Source organism: Vanellus vanellus, assembly GCF_965231255.1.
Source record: "Vanellus vanellus genome assembly, chromosome: 17".
In the NCBI taxonomy this organism is placed as follows: Eukaryota; Metazoa; Chordata; class Aves; order Charadriiformes; family Charadriidae; genus Vanellus; species Vanellus vanellus.
Window position 1 is genome coordinate 2,902,710 of NC_138922.1, and position 26,475 is coordinate 2,929,184.

Here is a 26,475-nt window from a genome sequence, read left to right on the forward strand (position 1 = left end):
TGCGTGGGTGCTGTGTCCATCGCTGGTTGTGTTAGAAGTTGCATGTGTCGCCGTAAGAAGTAAGGCGAGGAGCTTACTGAGTGGGGTTGTCTTCTCTCTCCTCCTCTGTGCAGGACACGGACCAGAACAGCGGTGTTCCAGAATGGAGCCTGTCAGCTCTCCCTTAACAGCAAAGTTTGCCCATCCAAGATCCATCCCCACCACCTTTCTCCCTCCCATCAGTCCCAAGACTTCCACCTACAAGAATGGATTTCCTGAGCGCTCGTCATCTCAGAGCTTCAGCCGCCCCTGGATGCCCAACACCTATTATAAAACAGCTGCCCTCAAACCAACTTTGGCTGCCTTTTCCCAGAGTTCCCAGGGGATAACCGACAGCAAGAAGCTGCCTTCTCTTTCCACCAGAACAACCGTCTTCAACCGCTACACCCCTGAAGACTGGTACAAGTCCAACGAGATCAATTACAAAGAGTCGGAGATGACCCGACACAATGCGGAGCGCCTGAGAATGGACAACTCCCGCATGGTTTACGATAAATATCAGCAAACCAAGAAAACACAGCTGGAAACTACCAAAAACCTGGGTGTACGTACCAACGATATTGTATTTTGGAAATCAGAGCTCTTCCATGAGCTAGACAAGATGATTGGGGAGACAAATGCGCTCAGCGATGTGAAGAACAGACTGGAGAGAGCCTTGGCGGAGACGGAGGCCCCTCTCCAGGTAAGCACCCCATCCAGTGGGCTGCAAGCTGCAGCCGCTGCTGAAACATCTGCAGCCATTCAAACCTCTAATTAAGTTTCCCTGCAGCTCCGTAACGTCTAGAAAGGTTTTATGAAGGGCCCGTGAGTTAAGTTAGTAATAAACCAACCCCTTGTCATCTGCTGCATCCCCTACCAGCACGTGCTGAGCCCATCAGAGCAGCGTTTCTTAACCAACTATTTTCAGAGGCGCTCCATGCAAAATCCCGGTTTGGGAGACAAAAGCCCCGTGTGTCTCTGCACGGCTCTGGCGAGGTCAGCATCAAGGCTGACACAGGTCCCTGATTTCGGCTGTGGTTGCACCAGGGACGCGTGTGCTCCCTCATGTCGATGCGATGCTGATGTGGCAGCTCGGCTGCTCGTTCTCAGCTAAAGCACCTGCCCCGGGCAGTTTTTTTCCCCTGCTGCCATCTCTGTGCACACCTAGAATGTCTTTTCTTCTTCCGTTACTTGTGATGGGGAGCGTCCCTCGAGAGAACCCTGCCCCTGCAGCCAGCACTGATGGCATGTCCCCAACAGGTCGCTGAGGAGTGCTTGTGCCACCGGGAGAAGAGGATGGGCATCGACCTGGTCCGTGATGAGGTGGAGGAACAGCTCTTCACTGTAAGTTTGGCAACACAGAGCAGGTGTTGCAGGTGCTCTCTGTACCTGAACTGCCCGAAACAGGCTTTGCAGCCTCCTTCCTTAGTGCCGGTGAGGTGCCAAACTCTCCAAAGCCCCAAAACCTGCCGGGCCAGGGGACGGTGTCCCCCACGCAGCAGCGTGCCCACGCACTGTGGGTAAGACTCGTCCTTACAGAGGAAGGAAGAGCTGCACACCCACCGTTGTGTTTGTGCCACTTATCGGGGTGCTCTGTCCCTCTTCAGGAGAGCGTGAGAGAGCGTGTGAGAGCATCCTGCCTTTCCCAGCCCTGCCAGAGCAGCACCTATCTCTGTCCATGGCACATACACATGGTATAGCTCTACATCTGTGTCGCACACATACATCTCTATCACACACATACGCACACACAGATCTGGAGAAGGCAGTGTGCGCCTGACAGCTTGCCCACTTTTCCCAGCTCTATTAGTTGGGATAAGGAAAGAGTGGGCTCCTGCAGACAGGAGGGCTGAAAATGGACTGGATGTGGAGCACTAATCCCCTGCCTGCAGTAGCTGGGGCTTCACAAACGCAATGGTTTTGTGCTGAAGTCAAGTGAGCTGAGAGCAGCACATGCCTTCCTCCAGCGCAGCTGAACGCTTCTTAGAAATTCAGAGTGGGGATTTACAGCAGAGTCAAGTCCATCTCCTCTTGTTCCGTATGGATGGGAGTGGTCCTGGGGAGGAAAACATTTTGGGAGCCAAACAGGCAGGTGCTGGTTTGGGGATGAGTGTGAGCAGGATGAGTGAGCCTGGACATTGACGGGGCCATGTTTTGCACTTGCCCAGGAAGTGGATGTCATCCGGTCATGCCAAGAGAGGATGCAGCAGCACCTGGAGAAGGCAAAAGCCCAGCTCAGGTAAGGAGGAGCTCCTTCTCTCCTGCCCCAGGGCTGAGGTGCCTTTGCAGTTGTGATGTGAACCCCCAGCAGACCCCGAGCTCTCCCCACAGCCCGCAGGTGTAGAGCCCCCACAGGCTCCGTGGGACGCGGACAGTGATGCTCATGGGGGGACAGAGCTGCCCGGGGCACGAGATCTGCGGGGACGTGGAACGGGGAGGAAGCTGATGCGGCACTACATCCCCACCCACAGCTCTTGTTTGCATCTTGCAGCTCCAACAGGGCGGCCCAGCACCATCTGGAGAAAGACCTGGCCAACAAGCAGGTGGCCCACCACATCGACGACAAGTGCCACCACCTGAGGAACTACTCCCAGGGCATCCACTACTACCAAGGGGTGGAGCGCGTCGATGCCACGTGAGTGCATTGTCCTTTGCGCTTATTGCTCTAGTAAACTGGCTTTATCTGCACCCAGGAGTTTTTCCCTTTCCCCCTATTTTCTCCCTCTTCTGCCACACTTCTGATCAAGATGCTGCATGGTCCTAGCTGCTGGCTGGCCTTAAGCCATGACATAGAGTCAATTTAAAAGCCTAGATTGAAGCTACATTTAATACATGCTGCTCCCTGGCAGGGTGCGTGCCTGCCCACGTGCAGCTTCAGCAGCACGGGCTTAGCGGGGGCCTCTCCTTACCTCCCCAGGATCTCGGTGCCAGCCTCATGGGCCAAGTTCACGGATGAGAACATCCTCCGCTCCCAGAGCGTGCGGGCTGCCTCCGCCAAGCTGCGCCATGACATGGAGAGCCTGCTGGTTGTGACAGCTAATGAGATGTGGGGGCAGTTCAACAAGACCAACGTCGCCTTCACCAACCGCATCGCTGAGACGGCTGATGCCAAGGGCAGGATCCAGACCCACCTGGCCAAGGTAGCCGGAAGCCCTCCCTTTCGCTGGGGCACTGTCACTTCCCAGTGACACCTCTGAAGCAGGACCCTCCACGCAGCCCTGGCCCAAGCAGAGGAACGGGCACCACCAGGAGCTGCTTCTAGTATCATTTTCTCTTTGAAACTCAGAGTGCTGGGGACTTCTTGCAGCAGGATGAGTTGGCACTGTGATTTCATCCCAGGGACAGTGCATCCCAGCTGACAGCCTGCTGGTGGAGGGGAGAAAAGGGAAATGACGTTGTCTCTTGAGAACATATTTTTTCATTTATGCATGCGTTTCTTTTTTACACTAGACCCTGCGGGAAATATACCACCTCGAGAGGAACATCGAAGCTGTCCAAAAGGCGATCAGGGACCAAGGGCCTCCATTAAAAGTGGCTCAGACGCGACTGGATGCGCGCACGCGGAGGCCAAACGTGGAGCTGTGCCGGGACACTGCCCAGCTGCAGTACGGCGGGAGCGCGGGGCTGGCGGGGTCCTTGAGGAGTCCCGGGTGGTCGCTCCCAGGAGCATCACTGGGTGACCAAATTAACGCGGGGATGTTTGTTTCCTAATGAGTCCTTCCACAAGGGCACTGATAGACTCCCAAGCACCCAGCAGGTATCCCAGCCTTTGGGTGCTGGGAGAGCTCTGCCCCCGCGGCCGGGTACTGCCTGATGCCACCCCATGAGGGGCTGGATTTTTCCCACTAGGGGAAATGTCTTCTTCTCTCCCGCCTGCTTCCCGGCGGCCGGGTGTGCTCAGCTCCTGCCAGAAACGGGGTGGTGGTCCGCGTGAGTCTGAGCACTCTGAAGGGGGAAAGCCTGTGTCCAAGGGGCCCATCTGCAATGACGGGCTAGAAACCACCCCCGGCACGGGACCGTTAACCAGGGCTTCTTGCTCTTTTCCAGCCTTGTCAACGAGGTCCACAACATCAACGAGACCCTCCAGAGCCTTCAGCAGCGCCTGAACCACACCGAGGATGCGCTGCAAACTCTGGTTCGTGCTAAGGCTCTCCTGCAGCACGACCTGGCCATCAAAGCCAACTCTCTATTCATTGACCAGGAGAAATGCATGGGGATGCGCAAGACCTTCCCCAGCACCGCGCGGCTCCTGGGTCCCTCTTAGGTGTTTACATGTTGTCGAGTGATTCCTAGTTTTGCTTAGGCAGTTTGAAACCCCGTGATTAGACTTCCCCTTTCTGATGAAGCCCTTAGTAGAAATTAAATAAGTTATCACTTTGTGTGTTAGAGGGTCTACCAGGATTTTTTTTTTCCTTTGTTTTTTTTTGCTTCCGCTGCTCTTTCACAGCGTGCCAGAAAGTAACGGGAAGTATCCCCAATGAAGAGTAAATCCACCCATGGGGGTTCATTGCTACCCTTTCAGTCTGTGAATTGAGGAGAAAAACTGTCGCGCCTTCCTCCTTTTGAGTGTCTCTGACGTGGAAGAGCAGAGAGCGAAGCCGTGCCGGCTGTCTGGAATCCCCTCCCTGCCCTCCATTGCCTTAGCGTGGCTTCGAGGAGGGTCAGTTCTGAGATCTGCCCAGGCGCAGAGGGGAGGCTGATGGGTCGGTAGTTGCCAGGGCTCTCCTTTCCACCCTTTATACAAACAGATGCAGAGTTGCCCTTTTCCCAGTCCCCGAGGACTTCACCTGACAGCCATCACTTTTGCAGTATCACCTTCCCAGACGAAGGCCCCTCGATGCCTTTGGGGTGTTTCAGTGGGGTATTTCACCGAGGAGGGCCATGAAGATGCTCCGAGGGCTGGAGCACCTCTCCTCTGAGGAGAGGCTGAGAGAGTTGGGGTTGTTCAGCCTGGAGAAGAGAAGGCTCCGATGAGACCTTCTTGTGGCCTTCTAGTACCTCCAGGGCCTACCGGAGAGCTAGGAGGGACTCTTTACAAGGGCGTGTAGTGATAGGATGAGGGGGAATGGCTTCAAACTGGAAGAGGGGAAATTTAGATTAAATATTAGGAAGAAATTGTTCACTTTAAGGGTGTTGAGGCCCAGGCCCAGGCTGCCCAGAGAAGCTGTGTCTGCCCCATTCCTGGAGGGGTTGAAGGCAAGGTTGGACGGGGCCTTGAGTAACCTGGTTGGGTGGGAGGTGTCCCTGCGCATGGCAGGGGGGTTGGAACTCCATCATCTTGAAGGTCCCTTCCAATCCAAACCATTCTATGGTTCTGTGATTCTATGATTTGGGGGACGGCGAGGGGCTCCGCCATGTTGCAGCACGACCAGTCAGGTGGGTCCCATCAGACCCCTACCAAGCGCCCCCCATGCCACCACCACGCTACATGGCTCCTCCTCGGCAGCTGCCTCACCACCTTGCCCACCACCTGCCATGACTGGTGGAAGGAGTCCACCACCTCCTGCAGCACAAACACTTGATCTTCTCCCACCGTGGGAAAAGTACACAAGCTCTTTGAGGGGCTGTTGGCAGAGGAAGGGAGAGCCCCAGATGATCTCCAGGGGCTGCCCAGGTCCAAAGCTGGCTCTTTCTCCTCGCCAACCTCCTCAGCCTCCTCTCCCTCTCCTCCATGGTCAGTGTCCAACCCTCCAGCCCTCCTCCTGCCGCTCCCAGCCTCTGCCGTGGCGGTGGGTGTCTCAGAGATTGCCATAACCATCTTTTTCCACTGGCCACATGCAGAGATCACAGAAGCCCAGGCCTCAACCCAAGAGTCCTTGGCTATCCACCTTTTATGATCCACTCATCATTTTCACTGGAACGTGGGAAACCCAGGAAAAACCCCAAAAGTCTGCTGTGTTTCCCGGCCAGATGGAGCCTGCTGCAGGACCGTGTGCAGCTCGTGCAGCCCATCCCTCGGCGCCAGCCTTGGTTTCGTAGGGACATAAAATCTTGAAGCCTGTCCTGATCCCTTGAGCGCCCTGGGGCAGTCGGGAGCGCACGCTGCCTGAGAACATCCTTGTCCTTCGGCGTGACAGCACAAGCTGCGCCACACAGAGTTTAACTTTGTATTCATCCTCCATCAATTACTGTGACTTTTGAACGTTATTCTGCTATTGGATAGACAATTGATCCCTTTCGGGCAGGTACAGTGTTTACAGGAGAGAGGAATAGTCAAAAGAGGCGTAAAACTGCGACTGGACAGTGTTATGGGTACCTGTAGACCCATGACGGACGCTATAAAAGATCTGGATCTGGGTATTTTCAGAAGGGCAGCTTATGATCAAGAGTAGTGCTATATTAATAGACAGTGAGAATGTAGAGCTGCGACAGAAAGACCATTGGCCATATTGGCAACAAGGGCACATTGCTGAGTCATGGATAATTTACTGTCTACTAGGACCCCCAGATCCTTCTCCTCGGAGCTACTTCCCAGCAGGTCCGCCCCTAACCTATACTGGTGCTTTACATTCTTCTTCCGCAGGTGGATCTTGGTGCAGGACCTTGCACTTGCTTTTGTTGAACCTCATTAGGTTCTTCTCTCCCCAGCTCTCCAGCCTGTCCAGGTCAAGCTGGATGGTCCTCTGGGGTGTCAGCCACCCCACCCAGCTTGGAATCATCAGCAAACTTGCTGAGGATACACTCTGTCCCCTCATCCAGGTCATTAATGAATATATGAAACAAAATAGACCAAGTATTGACCCCTGGGGGACACCGATGGTTACAGTCATGCTGTAAAAGATCTGGATCTGGGTATTTTGAGAAGGGCAGCTTATGATCCAGTGTAGTGCTATATTAATAGACAGTGAGAATGTAGAGCTGTGACAGTAAGACTGACAGCTTTTGGCAGGAGATTTTGTGCTTTGGCATCTGAATGGATCCCTTGAAATTCCAGTTCAGTCAACTCAGCAAACCGGGGCTGCCGTACTGAGAATGGGCACCCGCGCTTAACATCAGCCTCCTGTTTTCACCCTGGGCTTGGTGTTGTTTTTTGTTGATTCTGAGCTACAATTGTCGACGCTTCAGAACAAACATCTGTCAAAACTGGATATGCCCCACCAGAACTGGGAGCGGTAGTTTAGTCATTTTAGTGACTTTGCTGCTGCTGGAGTTGCTGAGAGTCACTTAGCTTGTGAATTTGACTGTTTTGCCTGTGCCAATGCTAAGCATTTGTAGCTCTTAGTTACATCACTCGAAAAGCCACTCCAGATGCTACGGTGGGACCAAAGCTTCAAGCATTTTGGTGTCCCCTGGTGTGCCTCTGCATGGTGAGGCTCATGGGAGCTTCCCCAGAAAGTCCTGGTCTGCGTGCTTTGCAGAGCACCCGTGGGCCTTTCACAATATTATCTGATTCGTACTGCTGCATTTAGCAAATCCTTCAGAAACGGTGCGGTTGCCTACGACAATGCCTGCTGCCCCTCGTCGTGCAGCGATTCATCTGAGCCAAATTAGCTGCGGGCAGGCAGAGAGAGCGGGCATAGAAGGAGGCTGGGAGCGCTGCAAGGAGCAGAGAGCAGGGCTGGTCCCAGGGTGTGCGCGCGTCCTGCGAGGGGCAGAGGTCGGCTTGCTTTAACTGGCATGATTGTCTCGGGTTTAGCTATGGGCAAGCAGCTTTTTACTTCTGTTGGATGGAGTTGGTTCTTCAGCCGGCTGGAGCGAGACGCGTGTTTAGAGTGAAACCAAAGTGTGCGAACCTTTGCGTACACAAACCAGTGTGAGTTCTCTCTTGTGTCAGACCTCTGGCAGCAGAGGCACGGCTTTCTCACGGAGGCCAGCTCCGCGTGCCTGTGCGCAGAAAGCAGGAGTGGTGGGACAGGGTGTCACTGCACTCACGAGAAGCTGTAAACCATTTTGGTACCGTCTCAGCCCTCATCTGCAATAACGGGGAAAATGAGAGGCAACTGAAAAAGGCTGTGGGAAGACGGACGGAATGGCCTGAGTATTGGATGAGGGCACTGGTTTGCCCATCAGGAGCTCTGCTTTGCCTATGGCTGGCACTTGGTTGCCCAAGGGCTGTACTGCGTTGCCCATTGGCGGCACCGGGGATTGTCCATGGACAGGCTCAAGTTGCCCAGCAAAGGCATGAGGTAGCACACAGCATGCGCTGAGTTGCCCAGGGGTGGCTCCGCGTTGCCCACGGAGAGCCCTGGCTTGCCCAATGGCTGCATCAGGTTGCCACAGTGGCTGCAGGGAGTAGGCGGGAAGGAACCCGGTTACTCAGCACCTTGTGCCAGTGGCAACACTGCCCTGGTTCTGTGACACAGAGCGCACTGGGGATGCTCCAGTGTCTGGCAGAGCTTCGACCTGACCGGACGGCACAGCAGCGAGCAGCAGCCCCCCCGGGCACCCCCAAGCCTCTGCAGGGACAGGGTACGTACCTTACCTGGGAGGGGAGGACTGAAAAAGCAGGGATTTCTCCTACTGCCCCCAACAGCTCCTCTGTCCTCCAGATGGACCCGGAGCCGGGGATCGGGGGCTCCCGTCGTGCGTCCTGTTGAGGGCTGGCAGAAAGTGTCACCCTGGGGTGGCTTTACCGAGGGGGATGCAGGGGTGTTTGTTTCGGCTGGAAATGCAGGGAAAAGTAAGCCCGGTCCATTCCCGAGGGATTTTCCTCCCTTCCTTAAGTGTGTGCCTGTCAGGAGCTGAAGGGCAGTAATAGAGCAATAGCACCCGCAGCGCCGTAAGCAGTTCTTGGGAGCCAAATCTTCACGTGTGGCCGTTCCTCCTAGGACTGCTCCAAGGCTGGTGTTTGCAAAGGACTCCGAAAAGCTTTTCTGAGAGATCTCCTTCTGAAGCGCAGTGATTTGACATCAGGTGAGCCACAGACATTCTTCTTCCTTTACAAGGCAAGAGACGGCTGTTCTGCTGAGGCTGATAGGGGGGTTTGGGCGGGGTGGTTCTAATGTGGCTATAGTCAGCTCACCCGCAGACTCCTCACTCGAGCATTCGATGCAAGTGACGAGAGAGGGGTTTGTTTGTCTCTGCATTTCGGGACCTGACGCTCGATGCTGACAGCAGAGTCAAATCCTTTTCCCTACACAAATGCTTGGGATGGTGTCAGAGGGGATTTGCTCTCAAGAGCTTTAGGCCTCGACTGGGGATGCGTGGGTGCTGTGTGCATCGCTGGTGGTGTTAGAAGTTGCATGTGTGGCTGTAAGGGGTAAGGCGAGGAGCTTACTGAGTGGGTTTGTCTTCTCTCTCCTCCTCTGTGCAGGACACGGACCGAAGAGCGGTGTTGCAGAATGCAGCCTGTCAGCTCTCCCTTAACGGCAAAGTTTGCCCATGCAAGATCCATCCCCTCCAACTTTCTCCCTCCCATCAGCCCCGTGGCTTCCAGCTACAAGCATGGATTTCCTGAGCGCCCGTCATCTCAGAGCTTCAGCCGCCCCTGGATGCCCAACAGCTACTACAGAACAGCTGCCCTCAAACCAACTTTGGCTGCCTTTTCCCAGATTGCCCAGGGCATCCCCGACAGCAAGAGGCTTCCATCTATTTCCAGCAGGACAACCGTATTCCACCGCTACACCCCCGAAGACTGGTACAGGTCCAACCACACCAACTATAAGGAGTCAGAGACAGCCCGACAAAATGTGAAGCTCCTGAGAGTTGATAACTCCCTCATGGTTCAGGATAACTATCAGAAGACGAAGAACACGCAACAGGAAAGCACCAAAGACCTGGGTGTACGGGCTAATGATATCGAGTTTTGGAAGTCTGAGCTCTTCCATGAGCTAGACAAGATGATTGGGGAGACCAACGCGCTCAGCGATGTGAAGAACAGGCTGGAGAGAGCCTTGGCGGAGACGGAGGCCCCTCTCCAGGTAAGGACCCCATCCAGTGGGCTGTAAGCTGCAGCCGCTGCTGAAACATCTGCAGCTGTTCAAACCTCTAATTAAGTTTCCCTGCAGCTCCGTAACGTCTAGAAAGGTTTTATGAAGGGCCCGTGAGTTAAGTTAGTAATAAACCAACCCCTTGTCATCTGCTGCATCCCCTACCAGCACGTGCTGAGCCCATCAGAGCAGCGTTTCTTAACCACCTATTTTCAGAGGCGCTCCATGCAAAATCCCGGTTTGGGAGACAAAAGCCCCGTGTGTCTCTGCACGGCTCTGGCGAGGTCAGCATCAAGGCTGACACAGGTCCCTGATTTCGGCTGTGGTTGCACCAGGGACGCGTGTGCTCCCTCATGTCGATGCGATGCTGATGTGGCAGCTCGGCTGCTCGTTCTCAGCTAAAGCAGCTGCCCCGGGCAGTTTTTTTTCCCCTGCTGCCATCTCTGTGCACACCTAGAATGTCTTTTCTTCTTCCGTTACTTGTGATGGGGAGCGTCCCTCGAGAGAACCCTGCCCCTGCAGCCAGCACTGATGGCATGTCCCCAACAGGTCGCTGAGGAGTGCTTGCGCCACCGGGAGAAGAGAATGGGCATCGACCTGGTCCGTGATGAGGTGGAGGAACAGCTCTTCACTGTAAGTTTGGCAACACAGAGCAGGGGTTGCAGGTGCTCTCTGTACCTCAACTGCCCGAAACAGGCTTTGCAGCCCCTTCCTTAGTGCCGGTGAGGTGCCAAACTCTCCAAAGCCCCCAAACTTGCCGGGCCAGGGAGAGGAGCTGCAGACCCAGCGGTGTGTTTGTGCAGCGTATCGGGGTGCTCTGTCCCTCTTCAAGGGGTTGGTGAGAGCGTCCTGTCTTTCCCAGCCCTGCCAGAGCAGCACCTCTCTGTGTCTATGGCACATACACATGGTATAGCTCTACATCTGTTTCACACACATACGCACACACAGATCTGGAGAAGGCAGTGTGCGCCTGAGAGCTTGCCCGCTTTTCCCAGCTCCGTTAGTTGGGATAAGGAAAGAGTGGGCTCCTGCAGACAGGAGGGCTGAAAATGGACTGGATGTGGAGCACTAATCCCCTGCCTGCAGTAGCTGGGGCTTCACAGACGCAATGGGTTTGTGCTGAAGTCAAGTGAGCTGAGAGCAGCACATGCCTTCCTCCAGCGCAGCTGAACGCTTCTTAGAAATTCAGAGTGGGGATTTACAGCAGAGTCAAGTCCATCTCCTCTTGTCCCGTATGGATGGGATTGGTCCTGGGGAGGAAAACATTTTGGGAGCCAAAAGGGCAGGTGCTGGTTTGGGGAGGAGTGTGAGCAGGACAAGTGAGTCTGGACACTGACGGGGCCATGTTTTGCCTTTGCCCAGAAAGTGGATGTCATCCGGTCGTGCCAAGAGAGGATGCAGCAGGACCTGGAGAAGGCAAAAGCCCAGCTCGGGTAAGGAGGAGCTCCTTCTCTCCTGCCCCAGGGCTGAGGTGCCTTTGCAGTTGTGATGTGAACCCCCAGCAGACCCCGAGCTCTCCCCACAGCCCGCAGGTGTAAAGCCCCCACAGGCTCCGTGGGACGCGGGCAGTGATGCTGATGGGGGGACAGAGCTGCCCGTGGGGTGAGAGCTGCGGCGACGTGGATCGGGGAGGAAGCTGCTGTGCCCCTACATCCCCCCCCCCACGGCTCTTGTTTGCATCTTGCAGCTCCAACAGGGCGGCCCAGCACCATCTGGAGAAAGACCTGGCCAACAAGCAGGTGGCCCCCCGCATCGATGACAGATGCCATCACCTGAGGAACTACTACTCCCAGGGCATCCACTACTACCGAGGGGTGGAGCGCGTCGATGCCACGTGAGTGCATCTTCCTTTGCTCTTATTGCTCTAGTAAACGGGCTTTATCTGCACCCAGGAGTTTTTCCCTTTCGCCCTATTTTCTCCCTCTTCTGCCACACTTCTGATCAAGATGCTGCGTGGTCCTAGCTCCTGGCTGGCCTTAAGCCATGACATACAGTCAATTTAAAAGCCTAGATTGAAGCTACATTTAATCCCCGCTGCTCCCTGGCAGGGTGCGTGCCTGCCCACGTCCAGCTTCAGCAGCACGGGCTTAGCGGGGGCCTCTCCTTACCTCCCCAGGATCTCGGTGCCAGCCTCATGGGCCAAGTTCACGGATGAGAACATCCTCCGCTCTCAGAGCGTGCGCGCCGCCTCCGCCAAGCTGCGCCATGAGACCGAGAGCCTGCTGGTGGTGACGGCTGATGAGATGTGGGGACAATTCAACAAGACCAACGTCGCCTTTACGAACCGCATTGCTGAGACGGCTGACGCCAAGGGCAGGATGCAGACCCACCTGGCCAAGGTAGCCGGAAGCCCTCCCTTTCGCTGGGGCACTGTCACTTCCCAGTGACACCTCTGAAGCGGGACCCTCCACACAGCCCTGGCCCAAGCAGAGGAACGGGCACCACCAGAAGCTGCTTCTAGTATCATTTTCTCTTTGAAACTCAGAGTGCTGGGGCCTTTCTTCTTGCAGCAGGATGAGTTGGCACTGTGATTTCATCGCAGGGACAGTGCATCCCAGCTGACAGCCTGCTGGTGGATGGGAGAAAAGGGAAATGACGTTGTCGCTTGAGAATATCTTTTTTCATTTATGCATGCGTTTCTTTTTTACGCCAGACCCTGCGAGAAATATTCCTGCATGAGCGGAATATTGAAACCATCCAAAAGGCCATCAAGGACCACGGGCCTCCGTTAAAAGTGGCTCAGACGCGGCTGGATGCGCGCACGCGGAGGCCAAACGTGGAGCTGTGCCGGGACACTGCCCAGCTGCGGTACGGCGGGAGCGCGGGGCCGGCGGGGTCCTTGAGGAGTCCCGGGTGGTCGCTCCCAGGAGCATCACTGGGTGACCAAATTAATGCAGGGGTGTTTGTTTCCTAATGAGTCCTTCCACAAGGGCACTGATAGACTCCCAAGCACCCAGCAGGTATCCCAGCCTTTGGGTGCTGGGAGAGCTCTGCCCCCTCGGCCGGGTACCGCCTGATGGCCCCCCGTGAGGGGCTGGATTTTTCCCACTTGGGGAAACCTCATCTTCTCTCCCGCCTGCTTCCCAGCGGCCGGGTGTGCTCGGCTCCTGCCAGAAACGGGGGGTCCGCGTGAGTCTGAGCACGCTGAAGGGGAAAAGCCTGTGCCCAAGGGGCCCATCTGCAATGCCGGGCTAGAAACCACCCCTGGCACGGGACCGTTAACCAGGGCTTCTTGCTCTTTTCCAGCCTTGTCAACGAGTTCTACAACATTGACGGGACCCTCCAGAACCTTCATCAGCGCCTGAAACACACTGAGGACGTGCTGCAGACTCTGGTTAGAGCCCAGGCAGTCCTCCAGCATGACCTGGCCATCAAAGCCAACTCTCTTTTCATAGACCAGGAGAAGCGCATGGGGATGCGCAGGACCTTCCCCAGCACTGCGCGGCTCCTGGGTCCCTCTTAGGTGTTCGGTGTTGCTCATATGTTTTGAAAACACATGCTGAGAGTTGCCCGTCCTGATGAAACCCTGAGGAGAAAGTTAATTAATTATCACATTTAGGTTAAATGGTTCTATGGGGGACCTCCCCACCCCCCCGCTCACGCTCCTCCTCCCGCCCTGCCTGAGGCGCCGCGCGCCGCTTCCCGCCCTCTGCACCCCGCCCCTCCCCACCGCGCGCCGCTTCCCGCCCGTGGCAGCGCCGCTGCTCGCTCGCCCGCCCTCCCGGGGCCGCTGCAGGCACCGGGCGGTCGCGGCTGCCGGCCCCCCCCCGGCCTCCTCAGCGCCTCCCGCCAGAGCTGCCGGCTCCCGGCGGCTCTCTCCGCGGCCCCGGCGGCTCCCCGCCTGAGGAAAAACCCCGCTGGGCGCCCAGACCGGCCGCTGCGGAGCAGCTCCGGGCGGCGCTGACCCGTGTGCTGCGGGCTGAGAGAGACACGGGCGCGGCGTGTGCCGGGCCGTCGGGAGCTGCCCTTGGCAGGGACGGCAGTCCCGTCAGGGCTCTGCCACAGGACGCGGCATGGCCGCCGCCAGCTCAGCCACCTGCCTTACCCGGGGAGGAGGGGGGTTCTTGTCAGGCTTGTGTTCCACACAGAAGGCAGCGATCCCAAAGAACAAAGAACAGGGCAGGCTCAAATCCACGTCTTTTATCGACCCGGGAAGCGTGTAGCCTCTCCGCATACCGCTCACTAGTCAACACCGTAGAATTCTCAAATACTTTCCACCTACAATACGGCTGTGTGTGTCCTGCTGAGCGTGCGCTGCCTTGTGCTCCTGTTTTGCCCAGAGATTCTCTGACATGATTTCTTGTGACCCCGGTTAGGAGCTCGGGGAGCACAATCCCACACAACCAGAGTCGCGTTCAAGCTCGCTTTCCTCTCCTGGTTTGGTCTGAGCTAATGGCCACCGGTTTTGGCTCCTGGGGCCTGACGTCTTTTTGGCTGCTCAGTAAAGGCAGATCAGAAAGAAGAATGAACATGGGGTTTTTGAAAGACTACACTTTAAAAGGGCCATGTGGAGACTGTCTGGGCTTCAGTGTTGGCTACGTTTCTTGCCATTATCCAGGGTGGCCTTTCCTTCTGCCTCTGCTGTCCATTCCCAAGCCCCGTGTGCTGCTCTGTGAGCTCCTGACTCGGGCAGAAGGCGGCAGAAAACGTTTGCCCAGGCTGTGTTTGCCCCGGCGGCTTCAAGCCCTGCTCAGGTCTCCCCTGCGGCTCAGGGATGGGTGGGAAGGTTGTTGGGAGGGTGTGAGAACATGCTGCCCGAATGGCAGGGAACCAGTCAACGCTGCCCTGGGGAAAACAGCAAATACCGACTTCGAGACAAGTGCAACGAGAAGGAGTCGGAGCGCTGCCTCTGCAAAATGCCTCTCTCCTTCCCTGGGACCCCTTTGAGAGATGTCCCTTTTCCCCACGGGGCAGAGAGAGTCCCTGACTTGTCCCAGACCCCCGGAAAACACGGGGCCATCACAAGAATGTCAAAATGCTGCTTCAAAGAATATCGCCACAGACTTGTATAAGACCATGGGACAGTTACAGAGATTTCCATCTGTACCCCGCTGAAGCCTTAAGAGTGTCGAGGGTGGGAAGTTGAATATATGCCCCAACAGAACAGGAGCTAGACGTTATAGTTCTTAGTGTCAGCTTCTGCAACTTTCTGTGTTCTGCAAGTCCTACTGACATGAAATAAAAGCAGATCCTGCAGAAACAGGGTATCTCTGCCATAAGAGAGATCCAGCGTCTTGCTTATTCCCACATCTCTGGGCTATTCAGCTTCCCACTTTCATGACAGAGAAAAACCTGTAGCCACCATGGACGGCCAGAGATGAGGGTGGGTTGGCGGAGGGGGGAGGGGGATTGGGGGGGTCCGGGCTGGGGTGTTGGGATCGGGGGCTCCCCCAGAAACTCACTGGGATCATTGTCTCGGTTTTATTATTAATTGAGGGGAGGGACACGCTGCTGGGAGGGCACCAGCCCATGGGATCCTCTAGCTGGTCTTTTCTCCCCCATTTTATTTCTTCATTAAATATAAAATGTAAATATAAGGAGTTATATATATATATGTAATGCGTATAAATCCAGAGAGAAGGAAGCAGCAGCGCAGAGGCGCTGCCAGGGTGGGGGGTTTCCCTATGTCCCCCCCAGCATCCCTGCAGCAGGGCAGGGGAGGGAAAGGGGGGAGTAATGAAAAATAAATGGATGGAGGCAGCTGTCGGCATCCCAGATCATGGCCATGGCGGCACAGAGATGATGGTAACCCTGGCCAAGGGGATGACCTGATGTCCCCCACATTCACCCCAGAAATCGAGACACTGGTTCGCAGGGGGCAGCTGGGACAGGGGACCATTGGAGAGATGCTACTGGAGTCTGAGGACCTCCAGGGGACCCTGGCAGTGTCTCAGGTGTCTTGATCTGGGTGCCCGAGGACGCTGGCTTTGTCCCCTGGGTGATGATCTGGGTGCCGGGCACCCTGGCTGCCTCCCAGGGTTCGTGGTGCAGGGTCCAGGGGACACTGGCTGCATCTCTGGGGTGGTGGCGCTGGCATCAGAAGCCCTTCTCCCATCTGAAGGAGCGCCTGCCTGCTTCTCAGTGCTCTTTGAGTGCCCCCTCCCTGCTGAAATCCCCCCAGCATCCCCACAGCCCCCTCGAGGACTGCCGACTCCTCACCTTCCCCTTCTGAGGTGGAAGGGTGATGACTTGACCATGCAGGGAGGACACCGAACGATGGGGGGGCGATGCTGTCCTCATCTAGAGGGACACGGTCCAAGGGGACACGCTGCCAGTGAAGGGGTCTTGCCCTCGGGTCCAGGTTCAGAGCACAATGAGCCCCCGACCCAGGGTGACCCCACAGCAAACACCCCACGGGAGCCCCCCCACCCAGGGCTCCCGCCTCCCTCCGGGAAGAGCAGGTGCAGCTTCTCCAGCTTGCTATGGTCTGACTTGGTGGCTTCCAGCTGGGCCACCTTCTTCTTCAGGTGGCCAAGCTGCCTAGTCTGGCAGAGAGCCTCCACCGTCTCCATACAGCAGCCGGAGACTCTGCATGAGCCCAAGGACCCCCAGGGCACAGCCGGCTCCTGCAAAGGGGACATGGCCCTGACATCGGTGTCACAGCGGATCCTGGACCCCTGGGATGTTGGCAAGAGGGTCCCTGCTGCCACGTGACCTGCCCGGGCAAGCTGTGTGCTGGGCAAAGCCTCTGCACATCTCCAGGGCTGGTGGGAAGCAGAAATACGGGGTAATTTTTCAAGATTATCCCCCCTGTAGTCCCTGTGACTGCTGTTCATAGCCCCCCCAAAAATAGGGGAAAAAATAAGGAACGGGTTGAAAGTTTTTTATTCATTAAATAATGGTAAATCAATTTTTGACAAAGGCTGTCCCTGCCCACCTGCCAGATCCGTCCTGTGGGGCCCCAGCGCCCTCTAGCTGTTCTTTTCTACCCCCACTTTGTTTTGTTTTGATTTGTTTTGGATTTTAATATATAAATATATCTCATGTGTATAAATCCAGGCAGAAGGAAGCTGCAGCAGAGAGGCACTGCTGGTAGGGGGGTCCCTATGTCAGCCCTCCCCTAACATCCCTGCAGCGGGGCAGGAGATGGAATGATTAAATAATACTAATTCCCTTTTTAACAGCAGCTGTCCCTGCCCGGCTCTCCACTGCTGGACCAGTCTCACACTGTCCCACCGGTGCCCCCGCGCCTGGCAGAGATGGCCAGTGGACACGTCTACCCTTGCGCTCCACTGGCTGGGGCACCGCTCTTGGGCTAGCAAGACGGGGGCATGGGCAGGATTAGCCTCCACGGGGCCACTCGGGGGGTGTCCCTCGCCCCCCAAACCGGGATGGTCCCATCCCCGCAGGCTCCCTTACAGCCCCACGGGGTAGGAAACCCTCTCCGTCCTTTTACCCCATCTGCAGGATGAGCTGGGTGCTGCCAGAACGGGAATGGCAGTGGTGGCAGTCAGGGCATCACAAGTCCTCCCATCTGAGGGAGCGTCTGCCCATTTCCCAGGGGTTTCTGGTGCCCTCTGTGTCCCTGCTGGCATCCCCCGGGAGCCAGGCTGTGTCCCCAAAGTCCCCTTGCTGGTCCAGGGCACAGGGTGTGTCCCTGGTCCCTTCAGCCCCACCACTGAGCTCGCCCCAAGCTGGGTGTACATGTCCAACTGGGGGGGCTCAGTGGGAGCAAAGTGGCCCCAGTGCCCTCTTGGGGAGAGGAGGTGAAGGGGAGCTGTGGGTTAACAAGATGTTGAACAGATTGTGAAAGAAGAAAGAACATATAAATTATTTAAAACAACAAATTATTATAGTATATTATATTACATTACATTACATTATATTATATTTCAAATAAATAAATTAATAAAAACCACTAATGAATCTAGCCTGGGCGGTTCAGTGGGGAAAGACCGGCCCCCACCCCATCCTCCCCCCCTCTGCACCCCTCCAGAGCCTGGAGGAAGCAGAATGGGGGGCTGTGATTTCTCAAGGAGATTCTGCCCCGTCCCTGTGGCCACCGTTCATGGCCCTTCTCTGGAAAAGGGGGGATATAGCAGGAGGAAGGAATTCCCAAATAAAGCTTGCTTAAAGGAAAGCCGAAAGATAAAAATTAAAAAAAAAAAAAACCAACCAATAAGAGTTTGAAGCTTTTTTATTAACTAAATTGTAATAATTAATTTTAATTATTAAAAAACAATAATGAATCTAATAATTAAAAAACATCACCTCGTGAATTGCTGTCCTGTTGGGCTGCCCGGGTGCTGGATCTGTCCCGTGGGGCCCCCGCTCAGCAGGCAGCTGCTGCTCCAGCCGGCCCCTGCGGATGCAGCCGTCCTTGCCCAACAGACCAGTCATGTTGCGCTGGGAAGGAGAGAGCGTCTGGCTGAACCACAGACAAAATTCAGCATGCCCGGGCAACGCTCCCACACCCAGCTCTCCCTGGGGAAACTGAGGCACGGACCCCCAGATGCTCAGCATCACCCTCCCAGCCCCAGTTGCCCCCGCCGTATCCTGACCTTTGTCACCCCTACCTTGTTGGGGAGCATGAGGTGCTGGAGGCGCAGAGGGGGCCGGAGACAGTGCAGATGCCGCAGTGTGGTGGTGACAGTGTGTTGGTCCCTGCAGCTCTGTGGCTCCGTGTGGGATGGGGAAGGGGGATGCTCAGTGCCCAGCACTGTGGCACCCTGTGCTTCACCCCGCTACGCCCGTGAGGGGGCCAGGGGCTGCTCCCCGGTGGGGTCTGTCCCTCCCGGCTCCCCTCCGACTGCTGCGGGAGACACCCCACCCGTCCAACCATGCGGGATCTGCTCTTTCCCCACAGCCCTGGTGAGCTGGTCATGGCCGGGGCAGGTCCCTGCAGCCCACCCAAGGACAGCAGGAGGCAGGAGCTGGGCTGTCCCAGCTGCAGGGCTTAATTTTGGCAAGGTGTTTCAGAGGAGCCACGTGACCCCCCAAGGCCCAGGTCAGGCTGAGACCAGACACAACTCGGCACGTGTGGCTTCAGCACCTTTGAGACAGAGCCCTGGGCCAGACGGGGCAGTGTGTGGGGGGTGTAAAACCCCACGAGCTGGGGCACGGGATGGGTCCCCGTGTCCCCTACCTGTGAATGTGCTGCCAGTTTTTCTCCGGCTTGAGGACAGTAGTTGGGTGGCAGTTGAGGTGGGGGGGGTAATGTTGTCATCGATGGGGTGGCCACAGTGTGCTTGGGGAGAGCAGGAGCCGCAGATGGGTGATGGGGGAGAAACGACCTACCCTGGCTCGGGGCAGCACCCCAAAACCCACGGGCTTGTACCCCATGGCACCCCCTGCCTGCTGCCCCCTGGGGAGGGCTGCCTGTCCCCCCACTGCCGTGCAGGTCTGTGAGTGGACTTGGCAGGGTCAGGACCCCCAGGCAGACACACGAACCCCCGTGCCCAGCACAGCAGGGCACCACCAGTACCCATCTGCCCCTGTCCCACCCAGGGTGCTGGGCGCTACTGAGGGCCAGGCACCCCCATGCTGAGGGGCCGGTGGCAGGACAGACTGGGGACATGGCTCAGTAGCTGCTTCATCAGCATCCCCACGGTTCACTGGTGAAATTGGTCCCATGCCAGGGTACCATGCGGGCACCAACCAGGACAGCCAGAGGGACTGGGGCGAGCGCTGTCCCCAAAGTCACCACTGTCCCCATCACACTCACTCCTTAATCTCAGCTGCATCATCAGCCTCTGGCTGCGGCACCTTCTCCTGGAGCTGCTGCAGGGTGCTCTTGCTGTGCGCCTCCAGCTGCTGCCAGAACGCCCCCAGCTCCAGGCGGTCCAGCTGTGGATGGTGCACACCCTCAGCCTCAGGGAGGACGCTGAGAGGGATGCTACCTTGGGCTGACAAGCCCCAACAGTGCCAGATTTGCGTGGCTGGGATGTGCCAACCTCACCTTGGAGGCCACCTCTTCATTGAACTGTCGCTCCACCTGCTCCTGGCCCGTCACTTGGCTCAGCATCTCCTCGACCGTCTCTTTCAGCCACTCACACTTGTGTCATACTCAGTGTGATTGACTTTGCCGGCCAGGGTGATGGTGTCTGCTTTGTAGCCAGAGGGAAAGGCAGGAGAGTGATGGGGAAAAGGTGGAGTGACTACGGGCAGGGCCAGCTCATGACAGGAGGAGAGGGCCAAGTGGCTACATGGCCCCCTCGCCCCATCACCACCATGGGGTTGGTCCCATTAGCCAAAGGGACGTGGGAAGAGATAGGGGGACCTAGGGAGGGACCCGCAGCTGGTCTGGAAATTCTCCCTCCCCCCAGCCGGTTCTGCCACTGAGTACCCAAGGGACAATGGGTGTTTGTCACTCTGCCTGGAACCCCTTTGGCCTGTGCTGTGGCCCTGGAGGGCTTACCACATCAATTCCCGGCACTGGGTCCTTCTTCTCTGCTTTGTCCTTCTCCAGCCTCTCTGGGGACTGCAACAGAGCCTTCACAGGCAGAAAGCACCCCAGGATGCCATGGGAGGGTCAGAGCTGCCTCCCGGCCAGCTGAGACCCCCCCACCTCCCCAGTTCCCTCCAAAACCTCCAGGAAAGGCAGTGGGAACCTCTGCAGGGCTGCCAGCAGGTTGGCAGGGGGACAAGCCCCTGTGGTGCCTAACCTGGGCTCTGCCTGGAAGATGCTCTGACCCCACGGGAGTTTCAGAGACCTTCCTCGCTGTGTTTCTGCTCCTGGGGACTGTCATCCAGGTGGTTCCCCATGACAGAGCTGAGCTTCTCATAGTCCCCTTGCACCTGCCCCACGGTGGCTTGGCTGAACTTCAGCAGCTCCTCATCCTGCCCCCTACCAAGTTCCCCCATGCCACCACCACGCTACATGGCTCCTCCTCGGCAGCTGTCTCACCACCTTGCCCACCACCTGCCATGACTGGTGGAAGGAGTCCACCACCTCCTGCAGCTTCTCATAGCGCTGGAGGAGCTGTAGCCCACCTGTGCTCTGGTGTCCGTGCTGCAGACGGGGCATGCTGCCTGCGCCTCTGCCTGCTCCTGCCCCGCGCTCTCTATCGCCCTCAGCTTGTGCTGCTGCAGGAAGGGGAGAAGAATCGGCTCTGACATGGCATGGATGCAGCCACGGAGCCGAGGGACCGTGGCGGCTCCACGGCCCCAGCCAGCCCAGGGGACGTGGCCGGGAACCCCACCAGAACCACCCACTGAGGCAGCGGGCGGTGGGAGCACTCCCTGCAGACTTCACCTGTGCCTTCATCTGCTTGGCCGTCTGCGTTACCAACTGCTTCAGTGTTGCCTTGGTCTCTCCTGGTGCTCTCTGAGCTCCTTCAGCTCCCACTCTATCTCCTGCAGTCCCAGGTCCTTCATCTGCATCAGCTCCTGCTTGACTTTTTGCAGCGTGTATCTGCCAGTGAGATGGGGGCACGGGCAGGATTAGCCTCCACGGCGCTGCTCAGGGGGTGTCCCTTGCTCCCCAAACCGGGATGCTTCCACCCCCCTGGGATCCCTTGCAGCCCCACGGGGTAGGAAACCCTCTCCCGTCCTTTTACCCCAGCTGCAGGCTGATCTGGGCGCTGCCACGCACTTTGCAGTCACCTCCAGCTACCCCCGGCTTTCCAAGGGCATCCTCCGGCTGCCTGATCTGGGAATGGTGGTGGTGGCACAGTCAGGGCATGGACTCCTGTGTCGTCCCAGCATGGGGGTCCCTGGGATGCCCTGGTCTCAGGAGCTCACTTGTTCCCCGCAGGGGCTGCTGTGGGACGTCACTGCCATAGGCAGCGGAGGAGGTCTGTCTGTCTGTCAGGCCAGCTGAGGAGCTGCCCTGGCGCTGCCTGAGCCAGGTCCTGTCTCCCAGCGAGATGCGCAGGGAAGTGCTGAGCAAAGCTCCGCAGAGGCTCCGCGGCATACGGTGGCTGGAGGCGCTGGGGGCTGCGGTCCCACTCCAGCAGCCGGGATGTCCCAGCACTCACTGATGACAGACCTCGGCCTCCTCTCCTTTCCTCCTCCTCCTTGTCACCCCTTCTGCTTTGCTGCCCACCAGGCAATCCATCCCCCAGCACCTCCAAGCCCACCATGCTGCACTACCTCCTGTCCTGGTGCAGCATCTGGGTGTGCTCGTGGCTGTACGACATCACGGTCCAAAGTCATCTGGTCCCGGGGACCCGGCACCTGACTGGCAGCATCCTGGAATTTCCTCTGGAGTGGGGCAAGGAGAGGGGCACCAGTGTGGATGTGGGCATGGGATTTCAAAGGAGCATCCGCAAAAATAGCTTGGCACGAGCAGAGGGACGCTGGGCTGGGCTATGCCTGCGAGCTGTGGCTGTTTCTGCCCTCCCCGGGCAGTGCTGGCGAGCAGAGGGTGGGGACTCCAGGGTGGTGGGCTGATGCCCACCGCTGCCCCCATTGGGACACCCTTCCCACTCTTCTCCTGGTGCCCTTCCCGCCAGGTGACAGCGCTGGCTGATGGCCACGGGGCAGGGGCTGGGGTGGCAATGGGGAGAGAGGCAGGGAGGGGGCAAGGTCCAAGCTCCCTCCTGGGGGCACCGGCAGAAGCTCACCAAGCCAAGTGCCTCCTGTATCACCCGGATCTCCTCTGCCATGCGGGACTGCGCCGCCTTCATCGCGCTGATCTCCTGGAGGAGCTCCTGGGAGCGAGCCATGGCCTGGGAGAGGGGGGTGGTGGGGTGAGCCCCAGGGGAGGGTCCCTGGGGTGCAGGACCTTTACCCCTGCTGTGATCTTTCCTTGAACCCGAGCTTATTTCTCCCTACGGCGGATGCTCTGGCAAAGCAGGTCTGCCAGTGGCTCAGCGCTGTGCAGGATGAGACCCCACTCCCGTCCCCCCCAGGGCTGGCTTTAGCCGCTGGGCGAGCTGAGGGGATTTGCAGTGGGAGATGAGGCCCATGAGGTGCAGATGGAGCCTCTCAGCTGCCCCAGGAGCAGATGTGGTACCGGCTGTAGGTCAGGAGTGGAGAAGGGAGGGATGGAGAAGATGGTGGGGCCGGACCTCCAGGGGTGCTGAGCCTACAGCCAGAGGAGCCAAGGACACGGGGGGCTGTAGCGGACCCACCATGATTCACTGATGGCAATGTGGAGAGGACCCTGAGCAAGTGGAGCAGCATTTCAGCCCCAGCTCTTCCTCCCCAAAACTCCATCCCTTTCCCACACTGAAGCCCCACGTGCCACCGTGAGCTTGGCTTTCAGCTGGACCTTGGTCTAAGGGCAGCACAATGGCAACGTGGACCCTGGAGGAGGGATGTCTTGTGGGGGAGGACCCAGGCACTGGCAAAAGCCTTTACCTTGAAGATGCTGCTCTCATTGGCTTTGATTTTTTTCTTCACATGTCTCACATCAGCAGCCTCGAAGGCGAGCTGGGGGCCACTGGTGGTGTCCTGCAGCTGGTCCTTCCTGGGCAGCCGCTGCTCTGGCTCCTGGGGCTGCTGCCCTGGGTCCCGGGCCCTGTCCTCCTCCTTCTCCAGGACAGGGCGTGCCTTGGCAGGTTGGTCCGTCTCCAGGAGGGGGGTCGGGCTGTGCCCCCACTCCTGGACAGGGAGGTCCTGCATGCCCAGGTGCCCGAGCACGACCTGCAGCAGGCAGCGCAGTGCCGTGAAGTTGATGGCTCCGACCTCGCCGGGCTCAATGGCGACATCCAGCAGCTGGGACAGGCTGAGCCGGGCCATCGCTGCTGCCCTGCTGAAAGGACAGAGGGACCTGAGGGGGATGGGAGCCTTTCTGCCTGGGGGGGATTGGGATGGGTGGGAGGAATAGGCAATCAGCAGCGTTCCTCCTCCTCATCTTCTTGTCCTTGTGCTCGTTCTCCTCCTCTTCCTCCTCCTGCTCCTCCTCCTGCTCCTCCTGGCAGCCGAATGACCACCCCGGCGGCAGGATGGGTGCTAAGGACAATGTGGTCCCCTATTACCAGGCAGCACCCCACATCCCTAGAGCCAACGGGCCCTGCCCCAGCCCTGGCTGGTCCTTGGGATGAAATTATCCACAGGGATGGATGTGCGCAGGGGCCCGGCAGCCGTCTACCCAGGGTCTGGAGGGCTTCACCTCCATGGGGCCGCTCAGGGAGTATTCTTTGACCCCAAACTGGGATGCTCCAACACCCCAGGCTCCCTTGCAGCCCCACGGGTAGGACACCCTCTCCCATCCTTTTACCCCAGCTGCAGGCTGATCTGGTTGCTGCCACATGCTTTGCAGTCACCTCCAGCCACCCCCGGCTTTCCAAGGGCATCCTCCGGCTGCCTGGTCTGGGAAAGGCAGTGGCAGCAGTCAGGGCACGTCCCCCCATGTTGTCCCACCATGGGGGCCCTTCGGCAGCTCCCTCCCTGCGCAACCCCCCACCCCTGGCATCCCCACAGCCCCCTCGGGGACTGCCGCCAGCTCACCTTCCCCTTCTCAGCCTGCAGGTCTCTGGCCTGGCTCTGTGGGGAGGACACCTGAGCCCGGGGGGCAGTGCTCTCCTAATCTAGAGGGACACGGTCCAAGGGGACATGCTGTCAGTGAGGGGGTCTCACCCTTGAGTCCAGGCTCAGAGCACAACGAGCACCCAACCCGCGATGTCTCCATGCAAAACAGCCCCTGCCAGATCCCTCAGGGCCCCCGCCTCCCTCCGGGAAGAGCAGGCACAGCCTCTCCAGCTCGCTGTGGTCTAACTTGGTGGCTTCCAGCTGGGCCACCTGCTCCTTCAAGTGGGCAAGCTGCCTGATCTGGCGGAGAGCCTCCACTGCCTCCAGGCAGCGACTGGTCCTCCATCTGCAGCACAGACGCTGTACTGCACCTTTGTCCCTTTGGCGGGGCTGCTCCATAATTAAAGTGAGGGAAAAAATGCTCCCAGACCATGTATGATGCATGATGCAAACACTGCATGGCTCTACCTCATGGCTTCTGAAGTTCAGTGAGAAAACTGGGCACCTAGCCTGCTCCAGTGTGCAACGTTGAGCACCCAACCTGCTCCAGAGCACAAGAAAGGATCTCCACAGCAGAAGGATCACCCAACCTGTGTCAGAGTGTGATGGGCACCCAGTCTGCTCCAGAGCATGATGGTGGACACCCGATAAGAGCTGAGTTGTGCACATACTCTGCACCACCAGCTCTGGGTGCTGCTGGCTTGGAGAAGCACAGGGGTGGATGCTGGGAAGGGACATGTTCTTCCAGCCAGGCCTCCAGCCTCTTCCCAGCCACCTTGATCTCCTGCTCTGCCCTCCAGAGAGGCCAAGGAGGGGGTCAGCTGAAGCAAGAAGGTGGGAGGTGGATGGGGTGAACCAGAGCTGTGAACATCACCTGCATCAGCTGGGTGCGGCCAGGCACCGGGAATACAGTGGAAGGTGCGCAAATACATGCTGGGAAAAGGCTCTGTTTCCAGGAGGGATGAGACAGCTCCAAGGGCAACTTTCCACCGGGATGACTTCTCACAGGATGCTGTGGCTTCCCCACCTCTTGCAGCCTCTAATTCAGGTGCAGTGTGCAGCTCGGAGCCATGCTCTGCCACACGTCCCAGGCTCGGCACTGACGCTGCCCAGCAGCATTTGTGGCCTTGTGCAATGCTCGGGTCACGCAGGGTGACCCAGAATGTCCTGTGCAGGCATTGGGCCATCCACGGCACTGGCTGGACACCCAGCTGGGTGGGGATCGGTGTGTGCTCTCCATCCTTAGGTTGTCCACAACCACCCGTTCCATCCAGCACAGGAAAAGGTGCAGAAACACCAGAGCATCAGCTTTGGATAGCCCCACATATGGGTGGATGGAACACAGCAGAGAAAAGGCCATGGAGATGGATGCAGGGACAGAGGTGGTCTTGGTGGCACAGTGCACATGGAGGATGTGGACTGTCCCCATGAGGGCAGCCGGCATGGCCACAGTTTCAGCCACCGCCTCGCCACACTGCCAGCAGCATTGGCCCACAGTAAGGGAAGCATGAAGGCACCCCAACAGCACCGCCTGCTGCTAATGACAGGCTGGCTAGCTAATTACAGAAGGCAGGAAATTAGGCATGCAAATGAAAATTAAGTATTAGGTCAGCGCAAGGCAGCCAGGAGGTCGGCTCTGGGGGAAGCACTCGGGGGCACCCTGCCCTCCCCTGCTGGTGGCCCCGGAGGGCTGCGGAGGCACGTGCGGAGTGCACGAGGAAAGCGAAGCCAGGGTGGCAGGTGGGGGGAAACGCTGCGCTGGAGGAGCAGAGAACAGTGAGAGGAGGATGGACAGGCATGGTCTTGGAGGCCACCAGCTGCCGCAAGCTTGACTCGGGGCCAGCGGGGTCCCTGGGGGGGAGGTTCAAAAAGCCACTGCCGATGGCGAGTGTCCCCGTTCTGCGGGCTCTTTGGAGACAGAAAAGCCGTGCAGGGGACAAGGCAGCGGGTGCAAGGAGGGGTGCAGCGCCAGCCCTCTCCCCTCCCCACCGCTCACCGCGGGGAATGGATGTCCAGAGGCCCCGGTCTGCGGTGCCGGTGCCTGGATCGGCCCCTCTCGGGGGCACCAGGGGGACAGAGCTGTGTCCTGGGGGCGGCGGGTGGGATGGAGACGGGCGGCTGGGGCAGCCCCACGCCGCGCCGGGGCGGGGCGGGGCGGTCTTTCCCCGGGGCGGACGGCAAGGACAGGCCAGGCGCAGGGCTCCGGGCCCGGCTTCACCCCAGGCACTCC

General features: G+C 58.1%; 1 protein-coding gene across 1 annotated transcript; it reads left to right on the plus strand.

The window, feature by feature from the left end:
- Positions 1 to 292: 292 nt before the first annotated feature.
- LOC309679060 (tektin-3-like) lies at positions 293 to 13,350 on the plus strand (the record flags this gene model as incomplete). The annotated part of the gene is made up of 5 exons (XM_082492291.1): positions 293 to 670; positions 9,510 to 9,827; positions 10,437 to 10,487; positions 12,062 to 12,226; positions 13,147 to 13,350. The coding sequence occupies 5 exons, from the start codon at positions 293 to 295 to the stop codon at positions 13,348 to 13,350; spliced, it is 1,116 nt and encodes a 371-aa protein (XP_082348417.1).
- Positions 13,351 to 26,475: the final 13,125 nt, after the last annotated feature.